The 22,263-nt window shown below is 39.5% G+C and overlaps 1 protein-coding gene across 1 annotated transcript in view; it reads left to right on the top strand.

Annotated features, from left to right (window-relative positions):
* The window catches only part of SUPT3H (SPT3 homolog, SAGA and STAGA complex component), a 292,512-nt gene extending 270,480 nt beyond the window's left edge, over positions 1-22,032 (top strand). The window contains exon 12 of the mRNA XM_019474573.1: positions 21,554-22,032. Within this exon, the coding sequence (XP_019330118.1) occupies positions 21,554-21,595 (42 nt within the window). The 3' untranslated portion in view covers positions 21,596-22,032. The remainder of the gene's footprint in view (positions 1-21,553) is intronic.
* The last annotated feature ends 231 nt before the right edge of the window (positions 22,033-22,263 follow it).

Here is a 22,263-nt window from a genome sequence, read left to right as displayed (position 1 = left end):
CAGTTCTCATTGCATAAAACAGAGATGAAGCCATTTCACATCATCATCATAGCCAAACTTGGTGAATTTGTTCCATATCTGTCTTAAAGCGAGGATTGCTGTCCTGGTTTCGGCTCTTGAAGGTAGTAGTGTATCAAACAAACCCCTTCTTCTGGAGGAAGGGGAGCTCAGAAAAAGGGATGGTATTTCCATGTTAAATGAAGTAGATCATCACTTTAGCCTTAATTTACCAGAGCGCATTGTTAGGGAAGCAATGCTGTACATGTAATTATCTTGGTGAACAGTTCTATTGTGTTTGCATACAATGAGTTTACGTTTGTTTATGCAGAATAGAATTTATAAAGCATTTCTATCATTTACAGCAAGTCCTTGTGCTGCTTTCTGTCACCCATCAGTTGAAACAAGGCTGAAAAGCACTGTCGAAATGACAAAGGCTACCACCATCATCTCTTGCAAACTGCAGTGGAACTGAAATGATACAGGACAAGAGGGCAAATGTTGAGAACTGGAAAAATAGAAAAACAGAGTAGCATGAAATGTCAAACCACATTTTTAAGGCGCTTTTTACTATATTTCCATAAATGCATGAGGGAATTATGTTGCAAATACTTGAAACTGTTTATTTTCATTTTTGGCTTGATTTTCTAGCATTGAAAAAACCATGTCTAATGATCTTGAGCATTCTTAAAGAAAAAAATTATATTTTACATAATGGTTTGCATGTGTGAGTTCCCTCTGGCAGGAGCACTATAATTAGCCTGTCGTCTCTCAGAGAAGAGACTATCTGTCTTAAAGATGCAACAGCAAGTCTTGGCTGCTAGAGCTAGGAGCAGAACATTGTGATTTTGTTAAAAGATAAACATTATCCCTTTTCACTTATTCATCTTTCTCCTCTTCCTGCTTCTCTGGCTCAAAGCTAGCCTGGAGAAGCAAAGGACAGCTGAGTACAGACAGTTTTCTTCCTTCTTCATTCAGCAAGCCATGGCGAAAGATCTTGGCTTCTTGACATCAATAACTTTGCTTCAGCTCAACTTGGAACTGTTTGGGCAGCCTTTCAAAAATAAAAAGGTACAATAAAAGGGGACTGAACTTCCTGTTTTACTCATAAAGTAGCAGATTCAGCTAAGGCACACTTTCCTTTGGGATTGTCCATATACTGCCTGGGAGAGTCGAGGATGTGGAATATTATTCCTTTGCACAACTTTATTGTAGCTATTAAAAGACAATCAACCAGAATAGGGTGGTGGCAGACAGTGTTGTGTGTTTCAGTCTTTTGCGGTCTTGTTACTAAAGGAGAGTAATTTTGGTAGAAAGGCTTTGCTGCTTTTGGGTAGCCATGTGTGTCCTTGATCAGAGGAGGGGGAAGGAGAGAAGGAAAACTCAAAACCACCACAGAGTCAGAAAAATGTAACTGGTTTGAGCTGGCATAGGAGTGCTGGTGTGCGTTAACTCTTGGTATTATCATGCCTGAGGTTTCATTTCCAGCATTGACAAAGAAAGCTGTAATACAGGAGATGATCACATAATGGCGTCTTTCCAGGCCCAACTGGTTACATTAGCAGGGACTGGGTAAGAAGGTGAGGTTTCCAGTGGGGACAGGAGTATATTGAATTTCATTTTGAAGACTGTCATGTACGTGTGCCAGTCCATCAGAGAATGTGTTGATATGCTGGTGAAAACTAACTGCAGTGGCAAGGACATTTCTCCAGGGATAATGATATACGGACCAGGTTCCTTGAACGTACCCATTGTCAAATTCTTTGACTTGTGCCATGTCCATTTATTCTGGAGCTTGCTTTGTGATCCTTCTGCTGTTGCTGTCCTTCTGCCCCGTTTCTCTCCTATGTTGTGTAATTTGTCTGAACAGTATAATTTTCTTTTCTTATTCCTTACAACCTTTCCCTCTCCACCCCTCTGCTTTCCTGATACTTTCCTTCGCCAAACAGTCAGAGATTTTCTCAATTCTGAGTTCCTATGTAAGCTATAATTTTATTCTATTATGAGTGAGCACTGCTACTGCAGGCCTGGAACTGATTACTGTTTGCATATATCCAGCATCACCAGCCAAAGAGTCAAAAGACCAAAGAGACTTCTCGGAACTTTACAAGGTTTTCAAAAGCACCTTGTTACTCTTTTCAGATTCCCCCTTTTGCTGGGAATTTCTCTTTTCTTTCAGTTGTATCTGGAATTCAAAGACCAAGTTCATCTTTTGAAAAGTTCTTGTAGATATTGGATACCTTCCCAAGGAGTCCAAAACCTAAAATCTCATTTTAAATTAGCACCTATTTCCAGTCTTGGACATCCCAAAAAGTCATTGATTAGATCAGCATGAACTCTGTCTGCTCTTTTCTGCAGTGAATTTCAGACTTCTGGATTGACAGACCTTTGCTGGGGAGGCTAAGAGCAAAGCTTTTGTGTGTTTTATGTTGGTACTTGGCCCTGCTTGGAACAAATATTTTCATTGTTTTTGTGACATTTCAGTACTTTAGTTCTTCATCCCAGAAAGGAGAAATCACAAAAATAAAAGAAATAAAAATTAAATCAGTCCCTTGGAAAGTTGAAAACATTCGAAGCAAAAAGAGGAGGGTATTTTTTTTTATGAAAACACTAAAGAGAGGTTTTTCCTCTTCTGAAAGCGCATGCTGAAATTTCTAGTGACTGTTTTTCCCTTTATAAAAGTTATATGCTACTATTGTGTTCTGAAAAGATGGGATAATTAGGAATTGTGATATAGAAGAGGTCATACTGGCCAATCTGATCGCTCTGCCTTTCAACTCCTGGAAATGAGGGCTTACAGGAAATATGATTTGAAAGATGGAGAAAACGGTGGTGAACTAAGACTGAAATAGTCAGTCACTTCCCTAAAGATCTCTGTAATAAATCTTGGTTTGCCGTGATCACCCATGCATTGACCTTTATACTCTCCAGGAAGTTTCCTCAACAAAAATAAAAAATATTTTGAAGTGACCATTGATCTAGCCATCTTCTTGCTGCTCTTTGCTCATTTCTTAGTAGTTTCTGTCCCACGCAGAAACACTTATTTCTGAGAATGGCACTGCTGGTCTGGCAGCCACAAAAAACAACTTTCTTAAGCGGTCGTGTGGAATTGCATGTCTCATTTTAAATCTCCTTTAGCATAAAATGCTTAATTGACCTATATCTCTGGACTGGGTAAATGGATGCAAGTTCTGAAGATGTATGCCTATTTTGCTTCTCTTGGACAGTATATTGAAGGTCATTGACCAGAAACAAAGAATTAAACCAACTATCCTAACTGTCTCTAAAATTTTGTGGAATAGCCGTTTCTGAATCTTGAATTCTGTTGTTTATTAGGTCAGATTTGTTGTCCTTTTCCCGTGTTAGTGTCTCCCCTTATCGTTTCCTGGCAGTTCTCCTAGAAGGCCTTTGTTTCTGCCTTGGTCTTTTCAGGATGAGCCAGGTGAATTAGTCTACAATATTTGTTATTTCCTAAACGTAAGGTACCACTGAAAAAAAGGAACTCTATTGACTGTATTACCCTCTGATCACTGCCATTGTTCTTCAGATTATGGATTAATATCCAGCTATTGTTCCACTAAATTAATTCCTCCAATTACTGTTCTCCTGAAATGATTTGCTAAATCTTGATTTTCTATTCTCTGCCGCTGCTGGCATGAGGTTCTTTAAAGTCAGGGGGAATTAGGCTGTGACTGCTTTGCAAATAGTACAAATAGGAGCAGATGTGTAGAAGACAAATGGTTGGTGCCTACCCAACGTGCACATGATGAGCATTTCAGTGGGGTTTACTTTCGCTCTAGCACTAGGTCTAGTCTGGCCCCGGTGACTGAATGCCTGTTAGTGGTTGGAGTGCATCTTTTGATTTGGTTTTATCCAAAAAGAGTCCAGTTAGTGTGCTCTGAAATCATGCCACGGTGCAAACTGATGTGCAGTAAGTGGGGATGAATGGGAGATTTGTTTCAAAACCGCACCCCTGATCCAAACTAAAATGCTTCCATAGATGTATCCTTTTGTACCTGACTCAGACATCTCAGTAAATCCAGTAATAGGCTTATCTGGATCAGCTGGTGCTTAAATATTTCTGTGCATGTGGCCAAAAGGCTTCTTAACATCCCAATTGGACATGTTCTTTTCACATTAATGTTACCATTATTGTGGAGACAGTCATAATTGCTGTTCTTATAACTTGTATTTATGTAGAAAAGTAATACCGGAGAAATTCAAGTTAGAAATAAGGCACAAGGAGATTAGCAGTGGAACAAACTACCAAGTGAAGTTCTGCATTGTCTACTTCTTGATGACTCCAAATGGAGGTCAAATGAATTTCTGGAAAATACGCTTTTGTTAAACTGGTTACTGGCCCAAAATAGGGGCAACTGGCTGAAATTCTGTGGTCTGTGGTATGCAGGAGGTCAGACTAGATGATCTAATTTTCCCTTCTGGCTTTAAGCTTTATGAATGTGAGCAATTCCCCTGATTACAGGACACTTCTGGCCATTGAAAACTGCAGGATTGAGCTCTCAGTTACCAGTAAAGAAGATTTGCTATTCTGCCATCAAATTAAGAAATTAATTTTAGGATATCACGTTGTTGTATCCTGGCTTATGATGCAAAGAGCTTTGTGCAAGCAAGGAAAAAACCCCACCACCTATAGCATGATTTAGATTAGGGCAACTGTGTATCGTAAACTTAGCCTTTGGTATCGCTTATCACAATTCAGATTCAAAGTCAGAGCTGAAATAGGACTTTGTTTTAGAGTTTCAGTGCCAGGAAGGTTAATGGGTTATTGACAGCTTTAGGAATGAAATGTCAGGGAGGAAATTAGAGCAAACATGTATCATGAGCCAGCACACAGCATGGCTGGTTTTAATAGACACGGCAGATCTTCTGTAGTAACGCCTCCATTAATAGTGCAGTTATCACTGTTTCCAGATGGTGTGATCATAAACACACAGAGCTTTTGCAGGGACCTATAATTTATCCTGATCCCTTCCTCCTCGGGATTCACCCAGAAGGAAGGCAAGTGGTACCACAGCCCACCCCAACTGTTTTCTTTTTTTTGCCAGGAAGTGTGGGGTGGGGGCAGGATTACATCTGGGGGTCTGTGGAGCCCACCAACAGAGACTGCTCCGAGTCTTTATTGAATGAGAGCATCCACTGCCGTTCTTAGCCGCTTCCTTCTCACTTCACTGTTTCGCTTGTACTGGTCTGGTCCATGCCCCATATGAGAAGGTAGGTTGCAGCTCCTTTGCACCCATTTTAGACCTTCAACCTGACTCTTCGTTTTTTCTTTTTGTCTTTAAATCAACATTTTATTAACTAAGTACACATCCTTTCTCAATGAGTTTCACTCAACCACTGCAAAATCATCATTAGAGATAAAAACTTGGAAAATTAGGAAACGGGAGATGTTTTTAACTGTATTCTTGACAAAGCATATTCCTTGAAAAATTTATAAACTGCTGTAGTCCTCACAGTAAGTATGGGTTTGAACACATTAGAGAAGTAGAAAAATAAGGGGTGTCTCCTACAGAAGAAAACTGCAGCAGCAAAAAGATATTTTTCTCTTCCTATCTACTAATATGAAGATGCAGCACTGTGAAAAAGCACGTCTCAAAATATACTGAAATGATACAATGTTCTTTTCAGAAATCTCAGTTCTTAATATTTCTAGGAAGTAGGAGATACTGATGGCAATTTTAAAAAATTTCCTCTTTGTAAATGCATTAAGAAATTTTTCACTTCTCAGTTTAGATCCCTGGGTTACCTAAGCAAGCATATATGTGAAAAAAGGTATCTACTTTTGGCCTTTAATTGTACAAAAAGGAACAACATGCATTACCAGTGTATTTCTTTGCCGTGTCTGTCTTATACACTTTGGAGGAAGGATTAGGAAAAGAAAGAAGGATCCAGCTTCTACTAAGCTCTGTTTGATTTTGAACTGTTTGGGTATTTCCAAAAGCCAACTCTGGCACCTTAAATCTTGCTTTCATCATGATGGTCATTCAAAATAGTTGGCTGAATTTTGGTTAGTATAGCAGCAGGTCTCTTCATATCTTGCTTTTTGGTATTTGTAAGTAAACACACATGATTTACAGAATATTTTATTTCAGTTATTTTGACTTTGCCTTTCACCTCTTTGACCTAGAAAATCTAGAGTGCTTTAATAACCAGTGTCCTTGTTAGAAAGTTATTACGTGGCTCTTTTTGGAAAGGCAAGTTGAATATGTGGCATAGCGTAAGGAATTTTGATGTAATTTGTTTAGAGAGGCTGTTGCTTGACAAACCTTTTCTGAACAGGCTACATGGTAACTGAGAAATTGGAAGTCTCAGGGCTGGACTGGATAGTGGACAATAGATGCTTTCACTTCTGTTGCCTGTTCAAATCCAATCCGTCAAAGATTGAGAATTGTTCCCTTTTCATACTGGGCAAGTGGCCTGTGAATAATTAGTTGGTTGACTCTGCCTGGTGCCTGATTAAAATTTGCCCACAAGACCAAAACACCACCCCATTTGCCACCCTGGCCAGTCACTTTAAAAGCCAAAGCTGAATCAGCAGCCATCGTTGCTATATTCTCTTCCAGATCAGGACAAAGATGTTTTATTGTGCAGTGTGGACATGCTTTTATATTGTTGTCCCCAGTTTTGTTCTCTGTAACACCTGTCATAGCAAAAAAAGGGTTGTTTCCTTGGGGATGGATGAATTTCATCCCCCTAAGGAGGGCCAGGATCAATGGTTCACCCCATCAGCAGCTCCCCTTGAGGAATGAATATCACCCCAAAACACACTCTGCTCCACAATATCTCTGCATTTGCTAAGAGCTATGTGAGACTAAGTAAGTCATGCATTTTCAGTTGACTCGTGCCCAGCTAAAGACAAAGGGAGGAAATATTACAGCAATTAAGTGACACCAATTTATCAAGGAAGAATAGAAGCTTACTAGAAATGACGGTTTGCGAGTTCATCCAGTCTCAGAGCAGGGCAAACCTAGGGGCCACCATTTCTGGGGCAGAAGCCGCAGCCTTTCACAAGGGGAATATTTCCACAAAGATGAAGTGGTTTTGAGCAATTTCTTCAATGGACTAGGCACAAGCATGCTTCTCTTTGACATGAAAGTGGCATGTGCCCTTTTTTTTTCCTTTTGCCTCTTGCTCTCTTTTCCTTAAGCAAACTGAATAATTACAGCAAAAAAAAAAAAGAAAACTGCATGCTTCATTTATATTTAATAACAAAGATTGAACTTAAACTCATGGGAAGTACGAAAACTCCCTCAGCTCTGCGCCCTGGATGCCCTGGATGCCAACTGCTGGCTACTCCAAATGGGTGTTTATGATCCTCCTGCTCCTATACCCAAGCACTGAATTTCTCTTGCATGCCCAATGCCCCCTTTGGTATTGCCAAAATTATTCTGTCCTACAACTATCACAAGCAGTAGATCCAGTTCTCTGTAGCTTCTGCAATGACTGCTAATACAGTTGTAGAGCCAAACCGGGTTGGGAGAGGATGAAGTAAGTTTTGGATGGAATTATATCAAGACAGAGAAGCCCTTCACTTCTTTACAGAGGAGATGATGTCAGTAAGAGACAAGGACCTGCAGAGATAAGGTTGGAAAGAAAAACGGCAGGAAGGGAGAGATGCTGGGCAAAAGTGAGTGAGAGTGATGACTTACGGAAAGATGGGAGAGTGGGCTGGGAAGCAGGGGGTGCATAAGCTGAACTGAGGGGCAAAGACAGAGATAAGTAGAAGGAAAGATTTAATTAAGGTTAAAGACAATACAGTTGGTAATAAAGAATTAGAAAAAAATGCTGTCATGAGGAACACAAAAAGGTGAACAGGAAAATATATGTTGAAAGAAGAAAATGAAAATATTTCAGGTTATTGGGGAATATCTTGTAGATTCTAAGAAATGAGTCAATGGTGGTGCACATTTTAGAAAACTGAGAAGGAAACAAGAATGAAAAGGCAAAGGAGAAAGAAGAAAACTTTAAGTAGATATTATTTAAGGTTTATTTCTGAGCCTACTTAAAGTTTCAACCACATGGTTCCTGGTGAGATGACCAGGAGTGAAATAGCTAAGATCACTAGTTGGCTTTCAAAATCTCAACATTAGAGTTTATTTTGTAGAAATGTTAGAAATTATATTACTATTATGCAATAATTTATAATAAATAATGGCAAAATATACAAACTAGTATCTATATATGTTACAAGTATTGGCTAGCGTGAAGAAATATAATGGTCCAGTTACAAATTAAATATAGACTAACATAGACGGTTCCGTGCCTTGTCTAAAACCAAAAGCATAGGGAAATAGGCAAAAAGGATTTTTTTTTTTAAACACAAATTATGTGGTTGTTTGGGTCCTTTTTTATTCTGAAGTTTACTGCTTTTGAGATAAGATAATTATGTGTTTTGGGAAAGGAGTGGTTGAGATGAGGAAATACCTCCATTTCACATTGAACTTTCAGAAGGTCACACCTGCATTCAAGACTCAAGTGTTAGAATAGCTCCGGCATCCAAAAAAAGTATTGGGATTTATGAAAGGACAAAACATCCTGAGTACACCTAGGGTGATGAACTCTTTTGAACCAGACTGTGAGCATGACAAAATGGTGCTTTGGAGCTCTAAAATCTTTTGAAGACGCGATTCCCATCGTAGGTGCTGAACATTTGGAAATACAACTCTGCTCTCTTAAAAGTCCAGCTGTGCTTCAAAGTCCATTTTAATTATAGCTCTTATTATCTATTGATAGGAGCAACACAAAATATGGGGCAACAGATCAATTCTTCACCCAAAGGCTATCTGTTATAAAGGTGTACCTGTGACCCTGTGTATATGACTATTTACCAATGCCTGAAAAATAGGTCTTAGCCCCACTGAGGTGCCTCAGATTCTTCTCCCCTTAAAATCATGATCTTGTGTGAAAGAGAATTTTCCTTCCTACCCAGAAGGATTTGAGGGAGAAGGTGTTGAACCCACCAGCTGATGCAGCATGATAATCTGCAGTAATCTCTACTAATTTAATCTATTTTTTTCCATTTCATCATCTTAGCATCCGAAGCCTAGTCTGGCTTTTCTTGACCACTTACCCCAGAGTATTTGCGCAGTACGCTGGTAAAATGGGAAGCTGAAGAGTCAAAATCCTCACCATAAATGGGCTACAATGCTGTGTATTCCTGCCCTGTACAATGAAAATCAGCTTGTTCATTTACAGTACGTGCTGATGGAGGCTTCTGTGCAGTATCATTTACAGCCATGTTGTCTTTGTAGATGCCTTCTACGATGTGAGAACACTGATGAGTGGAGGGGGAAGGGGCCGACCTTCCACTTACCATATGGAAAACATCTGTAACGGGCAGCATAGCTCTCGCTAAAGAAATGTGTTGCCGTTTCATAGTTTCTTCAAAGTGTTACATAGACAAAAGGTATCAACTTGAATTTTTACCAGGGTTGACTGTCCCAGCCTCTACAGCCGTTTACCGTAATACCAAAGTATTCTTTTAAACGAGACAGGCAGTAATGTCTTACACTGTCTCACACAAAAAGAATGTAACATCAACTGGAAAAGTATAGAGTAGTCAAAGTGCTCCAAAAATAAAACAAAAGAAACAATATCATGCCCTTTTATTGTGGCCCCTTAACTCTAGTCCTCTGAGAACAGCGCTGATTGATGTCGGTGATGCAACCTAAAAATTAATGTCAATTACCCAAAACAAAATGCACATAAGCAACGTTAAGGGTCTGATTTCAGTCCACAAAAGCCAGGAAATTCAGAGCTACTGGAGAGCCGAAAACCTGGATTTGACATTCCCATCTTACCAACAGCCATTCTGCTGGGGGGAAGAGGAGAAACAAAGAAAAAGGGAGTTACGCCATTACAATAAATAATGTGACTGAGACAACACGCTCTCTCTTTGCAGAAGTCCGGATCCACTGGGTCCCATTAGCTTTAAGACCAGGAACTGCAATGTGTTCTAGGTTTGGGGCTCAGTAACTCCCCTACCACCTTTCTGCTTTTTTTAATATAAACTCTTTTATTGCTTTAGTAACAATAACATTTAATGAGACCTAACTAACTCTTCATTTACAGTAATTATTTACTGTTTGTGTATTTCCAGCCATCGGAAGTCGGGGTGTTGCTGTCAGCATGATTAGTGCATGTTATGTATTTGATGCAATAATTGCGCATCCGAACGGGATCGACCCCGCACTCTTTGATAAATGAACATGCAGTAATCGAGCTGTTCTGGTGTCAGCATGCACACAAATCAAAATGTTCTAACATCAAAGAAGTACTTATGAAAAAACTTTCATACAGGATTTAAATATTCCTCAATGTTATTAAAAAAATATGGGCTGGGATATCATGAAAAGCCCTTGATGGAGTTACAAGCGGGTAATCCATCTCCCTATTCGTAAGCCTGTATTTAATGACTGAACAATGGCAATCAGCCAGAAGAATCTCATGGCCGGCCAGTTTGTTTTCAGACAAGTATCAGCTTTATAGATGTGCGTATAAATGTACGTCTCTGTGAAACTGGATACAAAATAAAAAGATGAGATGTGGTACTAAAGAAGAGAGAGTTTGATGTGATGGGTCAGACTGCCGAGATATTGTTAATGGCACTGGTCTGTCCTAGCATTTCAAAATAAGTTTCACTTAAGTAAAGTGTGCCATAGCAAGTAATGTGTATAACTGGGTCTGTGGAGAGGGAATGTAGCATGAAGGTTCAGAGTCCTCCCAGTTATTTCATTTTCTTCACAAAGTAAATATTATTGCCCCCCTCAGAAATGACCAAAAGGAAGTTTTAGGTCTAGGAAGGACATTTTGGAATTCCGCTATTCTCAGCAACCGTCCGGTGTCTCTGGGGTGGCCCATTTTGCCAAGGCTTTAGGCAGGAAAGGAACAGATGGACAGAAAGACATTTGGAAAGGTTATAGATAACGAGCCACACGTTAGAGACTAGAAGTCCATCTTGCCTTGTGAATCAGCTTTTCCAACATATGAATGTGAATATAATGTCATTTAAAAAATATAATGTAAAGAAAAGCCTGGCCTTCCTTGGGATCCCAAGTTTCTTGGTACATCCTTGCAGCTCATAACTTGCCAGAAGCTCTCTGAAGGTGCAACGAGGGCTCTTTTCTGTACAGGCTGCCTTATGCAGGAGCCTGCAAGGCTTTGAGCAGTCTTCGCATGCTAGCCAATGTGCCATTGGTGCTGTTAGTTCTCGTTAGAGCCTTGTCTAAATACGTGAAGGAGTCTGTCTGTCTTGCAGGAAGCCACTGTTAGGAACTGCTGGGGAGAGACCCAGGTCCTGGGGCAGCAGGACCAGTCCTTGCAGCATGAGTGGTGATAAGGAGGAGACTGTCCTCTTTACGTGTCCCCACTTGCTCATTTACAAATGAAGGCACCCACAGTCGAGCTCTTCATATGCTCGGCATGTTTCAGCGTTGAGATCCTAGTTGCAGGCTGTCAGTAGATAGTGAGCAGGGCCACTATCACACAGACCAAGTCAGGGGATCTGGTATTGTTCACAGATGACCAGATCATTCCTCTTACTGATTTTTTTCCTTCTCTTACTTGCTTTAACAAATCTGTTCTTCATACTACTTTCTTTTCCACATCCTCATGCTTAGATCTTGCTTGAATGGGATAAATGTGTCGTTACTTTGACATGGCTGGCCAGTACTGAAATGGGTTGTTATTTAAGGGAGGATCATCTTTCTCTGATTATCACCCATTACAAGTGTTAACTGTTCAAAGGAATTAACTGCTCTGCTTCATATTTTTTACAGGCACATTGCATTCTTTGCACAAGGACTAGGACCTCTTGCATACAACTAAAGAATAACCTCTAATTGCCTAAATTATAAATGCTTCCCGTCATCAAAAAATCAAGTAACTGTATCAATATATGCCTGGATTAAAGTTCAAATTAGGGATGGAGCTTTGTTTTGAAGGATAAGGGCATTTGGCTTTCATACTTTGTGGACCATTTTTTAAGTTTGTATTTGATCCTGGTCTTTAGAAGTTGATGAGGGACCAGAAAATGTATTTTGTTCGGGGCTACCTCTTGCATACAACTAAAGAATAACCTCTAATTGCCTAAATTATAAATGCTTCCCGTCATCAAAAAATCAAGTAACTGTATCAATATATGCCTGGATTAAAGTTCAAATTAGGGATGGAGCTTTGTTTTGAAGGATAAGGGCATTTGGCTTTCATACTTTGTGGACCATTTTTTAAGTTTGTATTTGATCCTGGTCTTTAGAAGTTGATGAGGGACCAGAAAATGTATTTTGATTCAGGGCTATTTCTAATATAAATGTCATAAAACTTGGTAGTGCATAATAATTTATTCTGCTGCTAACGTATTGTTTTAACTGGTTAAACTGCCTCAGCACTTGGATTTTTTTCTCCAGCGTGTTGCAGAAATACACGTGAAAGATCGATTGGATGCCATTCTTCAGCCTAATCCTAGGTAATTTATTCAGTTTTACCTGAGAGAAAGATCCAAATATATGTTCTTCTGTTTTTAATCAGAGCAACTACAATTGATTCAACTTTTGCCTGAATAAGGAGTAAAAACTGAGAGAGAGCCTCAAGATTTGGCTCTTATTCATTAACCTCAGGGCAGACTTCATTTTGTATGATTTTTAAGCTATTAAAATGTTGGTTGGCTTCCATTTGAGCTCAAATTCCTAATATCACCAAATAATTATGTGTAGATGATGAAATGAAAAAACAGGCATGTAGTCTCCAAACGCGGATTTCAGTCTGGGTGGCTGAAATGGCTCATAACATTCAATGCATGAAAATGGGGTGGATTGAATAAATTAGCAGAATCACAAAAGGAAACCACTATAGGAAATAGTTTTACACGTGTAATCACTGAAATACTCTAGTGAATGTGTCAATCTGTACTAAATAAATATATTTGTTTATAGACATGCTCTGTATTAGCTTCCACTCTTTCACAGCACTTTGCCAAACAAAATCCCACTAGAAGTAGGATGTTCGCACCCGAGTAGGAGTTTCTTGGATAAATATTTTTTCTATATTGAGACCAAAACCACTTCTACAAATTTCAGACTTTGATTGAAATAGTATATTTCTTTTGCTTTTTTTTTTTTCCCCCCCTTCCCATCTCCTCCACTGGCAACCACTGATGCATTACCTTAATTCCTCTTACCTCCCACCGCTCTGGTGAGCAGGCGCCCCGCTGCAGACAGAGTGCATCAGTCAGTAAGGAGCACGGCTAGAAGTGGCCGCACCCGAATGCCGCCACCAGCAAAGGGCCTCGGGGCCTGAGAAAATTTCTCTGTTTACAGACTGACTCTCTGCCCTGCGTTGTTGGTTGGGTTCTCATTTCCCCGGTGAAATGCAAAGGGAGAATAGAGATGCTATGTCCTCTGCAGAGAGCATTCACAGGATGTTTTCAGGGGGTGGAGGAAGAGAAGCGTGTTGTAAAATGTCATTAGATGCTCCTTTTCATTACAATTTCAACAGTTTCAAGAAAAAAAAGTAGGTAAATGGTCTTGTTTTGCCCAAATAATTCAATTTATTTCAAAGTAATACCCTCTCCTCCGAAACTGCCAGTTTCGGCATCCATTTCGGTACATCTGGCATTTTAGCCATTACAATGGAAGATATAATGTAATGAAAATAATAATTATGGAATAGCATACAGTGTTTTCAAAACACTATGTATTAAGTCTGTACTCAAGCAATCCTCAAAAAAGGTTTTCAGTGAGTGATAGTATTTCTGTTTCAAAGGCAGGGGAAATTGAAACACAGAGACATTAAGTGGTTTGTCTGAGGCCACACAGCAAGTAAGTGTCAGAGCTGGGAGCAGAGCCCAGCCCTGGCTCCTGCCCTTGTACTCAGACGACTGTGCCACACCATATTGTTTCCAAATAAATTCACTAAAAATCATATGCTGAGCTTGTGAGAAGTAGTGACATGGAGGGGGAATTTAACCTCTTCTGTCACTTCCTACAGAGAAAAAACTGAGCCTCTACAGCAGTAGAAGGAAACCTTAAAAAGACAAGAAAAGCCGTCCTTGGAGAGAGGGAGCCATCCAGGTTATTTCATGCTGAATTACTCTCAGGTTGAAGGAGTTTTTATTATTAGTGGTATATTTTCACATGGGAGTGCTGTGTCTGTGCAGTGCCCTGAGTCATAAACCAGAGGTTTCAGTATCTAACCATACCTAAAGTCTTTTCTTTGTATGTCTCAAGGCTTCTAGCTTTAACTTCATTCTCAGACATAATAAAGTTGCCCGCATACATTATTGCTGCCGTACAGCTAAAGCAGCGAGTTGAGACACATCAGAAGAGGAGACGTTGGCCTCTGAGCAACTCAAAGTGTTCTGACCAGTTTGACGTAAGGCAGTAAAATTATTAATGAACTAATTGCGATGCTCATGAGGAGATCGGGGATACTCGGGAACCACTGCATTTCCATTGCAGTGGGGGGATTAAGCTTTCCCAATTACACTGGGGTCCAGCAGGTCGTATCCATCAAGGTCTGGTGCCTTGTGGAGACCTGCTGTGCTTTGCCAGTAGCATATCATGGGTAGACAGTTATGGGCCGTTAGACCCACGGCAATAATAACTTGCTGGATTTCAGCTTGCTCCGCAGGAGAAGCAGCCTGCTCCCTTCGTCCAGGGAAGGGTGGTGATGGAGCCCAGCTACAGGTTTTGCAGCCTGGGGGAAGGAATTCCTCTCTCTGACTGTGAACCGAGAGCAGTGTGCGGGTGAAGTAGGGCTCAGAAGAGGAACTTCTATCAGTGTGCTAAGCAACGTTGCCTTTTCTCTGACAATTAAAAAGGGTTTCTTGCTCTCAGACAAATAAAGCCTATTAAAGTTGGTGGCAGTGATGGGAAGAACTTTGCGAAAATATGTTTGTTTTGCAAAGCTGGCTGCCAAGTATTGTTTTATAGTTCCATTTTTTCCTTCTTTCTCCACAGTACCCTCTGAGAAATTTAAAATAATCTCTCTCTCCCTACCAATGTTGTTCTTTTTTTCTTTTGGCAGATGTTGGTACCCCACTCCCACACCCAAGGTCTTGCTGCAACAGAAGCCATGATCCTTTTGCCTTGTTTTTCTTTCTTATAATATCAGCCCAGCCCTGAGAACAGTGTTTGCTAGTTAACTGCAGCATCGCGAATTTGGCCCAATGAGCTGAAGGACAGCAGTACAAGCCCTACATTTTGTTTTCCTTCCACTGGTGGTATTGCTTGAGGTGTCCGAGAAATACATTTGGTCCTTGTTTTTCAGAGATCCTACATTTCCATCAGCCTTGGGAATGTCATTATTCCCAGTGGCAGAGAGCAAGAATAAAAAAAGTTGGGTAGTTGAGATCTCGACTATGCTCTTTAACAGTCTTGGATGATACATCCTGGATGTATCCTGTTCCTGGACACAGCAACACAGTTTTATGTGATTATTGAAAAAGTTTACGCCATTGGTAGATAAAAGGTAAACCAAAGCCCAGAAATGACTTCGCTGGAAAGCATTTTGTTACCGGCTGTTGAAGGGTGGTTTACTGACGCAGTGCTTTTATCAGTGCGTGATGTTTGTGGTCGCCTATGTAAAGTGTGCTGGTGATCTTGGTCCCCTTCTGGAGGGCAGGTACTCACGGCGTGGAAGCCGCTGCTGTCGCTGGTGTCCCCCTGGATGGCTGAAGACTCAGGGAACAGACCTGAGGAATTAAGTTGTTTCCTTTGTGTTTCTTACACCTAACTGTGGTTTCTCAGGGGCTAGCTTCAGCGCAAATGTGGTTGTGCTTCCAGAGGGACCATTACTGTATGGATAAATAGATGCTGTAGCTTTCAGCACATTGGTCTGACCCCATCGTAAATGAAATCCGTGAGATTTCATGAATAAATACAACAGGGCAGATCACCCGGAGCATCGTACAAGTTCGTAATCTACTAAACCTAGGTGTTTATAGATATATATTTGGGATTTGTTATTCATTATTGACCATGTACTAGACATTATATACATAAAAAGTTCCCTCACCCTGTGAGTAATATCAGACATCTGTGCTTTGGCTACTGATTAAAGATGGGTTTGTAGAATTGGAGCCTTCAGTGCTATTGTTTTAAATTGGAGAGAGAATTATCCATTATATTCCTTTTGTAATGTGTATGTACTTTTAATAGGGAGAGTTTATATCCACACAAATTTCAGAAGCAACTAATTCTAAACAACATATGGATTTTCTTTTTTAAACAATGTTGCTTATACTTTGCCTCCTAAACTAATTATTATTTTAATCTCTAAATAAGCTGACACTTCTTTGCATGTGGTTTGTCTATGCAGGCTGGGAAAAATTAGAGGAGTAACCTTTTAATCACAGGGGTTTTAATGTAGATGTTTTTATGTACAAAGAGCTATGAATCTGTCCAGGATGACTTCTTTGATATTATGGCGGGGGGATAACATTTCAAAGTTAGCATTCCCCAAATAAAATGGAAAGAAGACACAGGGAGAAAGGGAGCAGATTTAAAATTAGAGAATCTTTGTGTTTTATGGGTTCCAGGTTATTTGGAATGGAATGAAAGTTAATGCTACATCCTTTTTTCCATCCTGCCAGCCAGTGTCTGATCCAAGAATGTCTCTTATTTAAAGGGCAGGGCTCCCTCCACTGTTCTTAAATAAAGGCTTTCACTGTCTGAGATCTAATCCTCCCTGATTTTCACAGTAACATTGTAAGACTGCATGAAGAGAACTATTTGATGAAAAAAAGTTTTGCATATGATTCCCCTATCATAAGCCTGTTGAAGTCATATGGTTTGATTTACATTTATGCAAATATCAGAGAATAGAGTAAAATTACCAAAGGAGGAAAGGACCGTGGCATGTCACAAACAAGATGTGCCTATCTGTATTTATATTTGCTAATGAAGTTCAGCCAGGACTTGCTCTTTGATTTTGATGTCTCTGTCTGCCATTCCACTTTATGCATTGTAGTTAAACCACTTGCCCACACACATACACGAGGACAAAAAGAAAGGGAGACTTCAAGTTTTAAAAATGCTGCTCTGTAACTTGCTTATACAGGACCTATAATTCAGGATTTATCATCGCTAAGTGATACAACAGACCTGTGGCATGACATTGTACCTTGGCTTTAATGTTAGCAGAACTGCAGACTTAAACCAATGGAGGTTTTGGCCCAATAAACTTTGGTGTCTACGATGCCCGCTGGAGATGTTTTACCCTAGACTTTCCAAATTTTATCCCAAATAAGAATTAAACATTGGCCCACTGAAAAATCACAGCTGTTTCTTTCTCTTGCCAAAATTATTCTTTCTCATCATGCTACAGCTGTGAAATTATGCACTAGTGTAAATTGTTAACTGGAAACCATTTCTAGCTAAGGTGCCTGTTCAGAAGTCTTAGTTTTCTAATCTGATATGTTACCTAATTGAGGTTTGGCTGGGACTTGTTTCTTTAAATCACAGCTTCAGTATATCTTGCGTTAATAAACACATTATTTTCTGCCCCTAAATTGGTCCTATGAACTCTTCCATTTCATGTGACCTACTGTGGGGACAGGAGTTTTGCTGCCCTCTTCATGGAGCGGTTCTTTGTGGTCCTTCATAATACACTACCTCGGGCTACCACTACAGGAGAGACATGGGACCAAAAAAGAGAGTAGAAAATGGATGATTTTTCATGAAATTTGAGGAGTTACTTGACCAAGGCCTCTTGTTCCAGATTGCCTTTTTTCAGCTGTTAGTTTTCCCTTCTTTCACCAAACTAAGGGCAAAACATGATCTTGCTTTTAGATGACTGACAGCAGTGCTCATCTTTTCTGCTTCATTGTACCTCCTTTCAGACTGTTAGGAAAAACCCCTACCTTCATTTATTAAATAATGATAGCATTCCCAGAGAAGATCTTTGTATCAGAATCCAATGTGCTTTGATAACTTGAAGGGGCAACCTTTTCAAGCTAGGGTTCCTATACTATAGGCAGATAGAGGATGCTTGAGAAGCCGTGAGAAGGTTCTTCACATGGTGCCTAGATGGGCTGGGGTCAGGACTGGGAAGTAGAGGAGTAAGCAGCAAAATCATCATGCCTCTCCCCTGAATGGGAGCACATGGCAAGAGTGGACTGGGCAAGATGAAGGTTATGTTTCTGTTGTCACTTTGGTCCAGCCTGCTTAGCCTCTGGTTGTGGATGGCAGCAATCTGTCCTTTCACCTTTAACAAGGTCAGAGAAGGGGATGCAGAATCTTGTCATATGATAGCAAGGAGCAAGAAGAGTTTCTGTGAGAGCCAGATTGGCCAAATAAGGTTATGTCAACTTTTTAGAGCATGGAATCTGTTCTAGGAAGGTGAACTGTGTAACTTGTGCCAAGCTAGGTGATTTCACATGTCTAAAAGGTGGTCCCTTGACCACCCGCGCACATAGCGGGTACAGTAACAGGCCTACGGACCTTCAACCATGGCAAAGAGTCAGCCCACAGCAGGAAAAATCAAAGCACAGGCTGGTAGACAGTAAATTTTGAGAGAGCACACAAAAATTTGGATGCAGTAGACACTTTTCCAAAAAGGGCTCCAGGAGGGACCGTGGGCTTATGTTATCTCCTGACTTTGGGCTATAGCAAGACGTATCCAGCAAAATGGATACAGCTATGGCTTGCCATTTTAGTCCCACATCAAGAGTCTGCATCATCCTCTATCTGTAATTCTGAGCCAAATAATCTTATTTCTTTTAAAAAATTGGATACTGCCAAAGTGGCATAAAGTACCCAAAAGTGTCATCCAAACCCTTTACATTATATCAAACCACATTAAAGGACTGCCACATACGTATACACTCTCTCTTGCAAGGGCACATAGACATGCAAGTTTTATAAAAAACATCTTTTTCTTTCTCTTCACAATTCTTGGCATGTAAAGATATGTCTTTTAGTATCATGAATTCAGCTGTATATATCTTATATCTTAATAGCATATATTGGTATAACTGAGAATGATGACTGTAAAATAGTTTTGGTATGCATTAAAAGCATTTTGGAGGTTAACCTTTATTATCTAGTAGTGTATCAAAATAAGAACGAAGTGTTATCTTGTTATGGAATGGGATGAATCAAACTCCCTCCTCTGAAATACTGATTTTCAAAACAGTTACCTTTAAGCTGAGGTTGAAGGTAAAGATTGTTTCTGGGTAAAATGCTTCAATTTATGGCTAAATTCCGTAATAAAATATGCATATATCAGAATCACTTTCTCTGGCTCGGGAAGGAAAAATGTGTTGTTTTCATTATTGCTGAACTTCAAAATGGCTTAAGGAATTTTGTTGGTCCTTTCCAAAGAAATTGAACTTCAGGCAGAGATTAAAGCAGAGGAAACTTCAGCCCAAGGGCAAATGTTTCAGAAAGTTTAAACTATGTGAAACAGGGAGTTAAGTAGGAAATAGTTTTCGATCCTAACTATAGCCACACTAGTTATGATATATTGCTAAATATAGACTGGTGGGTGTGTCCAACTTTCTGAAGGTGTTATCCTCCCTCCTCTGAAACCTGCTTCTAAAATGACCTTTTCAGGGATATAACTAACCGTATGATATTGCCCATGTTGGAAAATGTTAAACTTCATTATTTCCCAGGTGAGCCCAGCCAAGCCCAACTTTGCTTTGCAACCGAAATTCCTTTTGCAAAATTCAACCTTTTATCTTTCATGTGGATCCAACTTTATACTCGGGTTCATTTATCTTCAAGCAAACTGCACAATAGCCCTGAATACTTTTTGTTTATGTGTTAAAGGTTGTTACTTGGGTTATAAGCTCTGTAAAAATATCAGGGTCAAGGAGCTAAAAACATTACTTTTGCATCGACTTCAAAATGCCAGCCGTAATGGTTTGGGCAAGCTGCAGATCCAAACTCCCTTGGACTTGCTGCTTGTGGTTGTGGGAATACATTGGATCCTTTCAAAATTATTGGCTAGTCTGTTTTTGTGCGTTTCATGTTTGGGTATAGAGTCTTTGGATTTTTTTGTTTGTTTGTTTGTTTGCGGTGATACTGTCATGTCTGATGACTGGCTATATATCCCAGAGCTAATATTCTGCTCTTTGACTTCAATGCCATATGCTGCTAGATCTCTGTATTGGAGTATGGTGTTAATGTAAAGGATGCTGTAATGAACATCTTGTACATATTTCCTTTTGCATATTCAGTGTCCGTAAATGTCTCTCTGAATACATGCTTGCTGTTTTTGAAACTATTTCCGTACAGTTCAGTATAAATACTATTTATACACAAAGTTGTTTGAGGTTATCCTTTGCTCTTAGTGATACTCTTCTAATTCTAGTTTGAGAGAGGAGAAATTGATCTCGCTGAAATTAATTAGGAAATTGGTAGAGCCACTAAAAATGGTAGTTATATATGGCACTTCCTAAGTGCTTGAACTTAAGAGGTACAAAATAAATCTGACGAAGCACTAACTGTAATGAAGTAGATGACTGTATTTTCGTTTTCAAAACTGAATGACTGCTGAAGGTGAACCAAATAAAGCAAAAGTATTTAAACTACTTTCCTTTTTGAAGATATCATTAATATCACACAAAAAAAGCAGGTAGTTATATATGGCACTTCCTAAGTGCTTGAACTTAAGAGGTACAAAATAAATCTGACGAAGCACTAACTGTAATGAAGTAGATGACTGTATTTTCGTTTTCAAAACTGAATGACTGCTGAAGGTGAACCAAATAAAGCAAAAGTATTTAAACTACTTTCCTTTTTGAAGATATCATTAATATCACACAAAAAAAGCACTAAATTTTTAAACTGAGAATATCCCCTTAAAATATAGGGTTTCCAGTGTGCCTGGGGTAAAAAGGCATAGCTTCCTATATTGATTCAGAAAGAGATGTTAAAAATGCATGAAAGGTATTTTAGTGAGACAGTGTCACAGGATCTTTTAAAATTATTTTCTCAAATGCTGTTTAACTCTTGTGCTTCTTTACCATTGGAAACACTTGATCCCAGTTTACAATATATGGGATATCAAATTATTTTGTACTGATCAGAGGGTCTTTAAAATTGATTTGGTTTTGGGGGGGTGGGGGTTTTACCAGTGTCTGTTTACATAGCTTTAGACTCAGACTATAAATTAGGTTCAGAAAACTCTAATTATTCAGTAATTTATAGACTATTAAGATAGGTCAGAAATGATTCTTGAACACAGTGAATAGAGAACACATGCTCATAGAGGACAAACAGATTCAGCATAATAGTGTATTTTTGGCCTCATCTATTTTGCAGGCAATTAACAAAATAGGATGTTACATTTTTGCATATCTCTCGCTCTCCTGAAATAGGGTCGCTAACCACTTGTTAACCACACTGATTTTTTAATAGACAAAGTGGTTGCTTATAGCTTCCCCACCAGAAATGTTCAGATTAAGCACACTATTAGATTGCAGCCAGAATAGTCTACAAAACAGGAAGAAAGCCTTGCCTTTCTCTCTGCCTTCTTCCCTTGTTTAAGTTGATGTGATAATTCATTACAGATTTTTCTCTTTCTTTGACAGAGTGCCTACCGCAGAAACGGGATGACTTTTCTCGCCTGCTAATATGGATGTGGCTGCAGCAACAGGAAAGGCAGTGTTATATTAAGGTGATTTTCTCTTCCCCTCCATGGAAGGAAAAAAAATACAAGCTCCAATGTCTCTGTGTACCAGTGAGTGGGCTGGTTTGTTGTGACTATCTGCTGGCTGACTCCGTCTCTTTTTCCAGCCCCCTCAATCGTTATTCTTGTTTACTAGCTGGAACATTTAGCTAATTAATGGCAGGATGTTTGGGATAGCGTGTAGGTGGACAAGAATGCAGATCAGACAATGCTGAAGTTTGCAGGGGACTTGCTGCTGTCAGCCTCTTTCTGAAATGTGATGTCATTTTTATTTAAGTGTTTGGGAGTCTGTATGTTCTCCTGGAGATGTTTTTTTGTAAAGCAGGATGGGGCAGAAAGAGGCCAGAGATAGACTGGGTTATATAGGTTTATATAGGTTACGTTTAGGTTATGTAGGTTTTCCGTGTGTTTTTTACAAAAAGAAAAACTGTTTTCCACTATTTTCCACTATTATTTTCCACTTTTTTCCACTGATTTCTCTCAAACAATTTTTCAGTGTTCAGTTTAATCCAGTAAGGGGCTCTTTGATGAGAGTAATAGCAAGTTCAGATCCTAAGATATTCAGAGAAAAGTTCAGGTAAACTGTACTTTACCAGTTAGAGACTTGTCTTT

The sequence above is a fragment of the Aptenodytes forsteri genome, unplaced genomic scaffold, assembly GCF_000699145.1.
Source record: "Aptenodytes forsteri isolate BGI_AS27 unplaced genomic scaffold, ASM69914v1 Scaffold57, whole genome shotgun sequence".
Lineage (NCBI taxonomy): Eukaryota > Metazoa > Chordata > Aves > Sphenisciformes > Spheniscidae > Aptenodytes > Aptenodytes forsteri.
The sequence above is the reverse complement of the archived record's forward strand: the minus strand, read 5'-3'. Positions and strand labels throughout refer to the sequence as shown.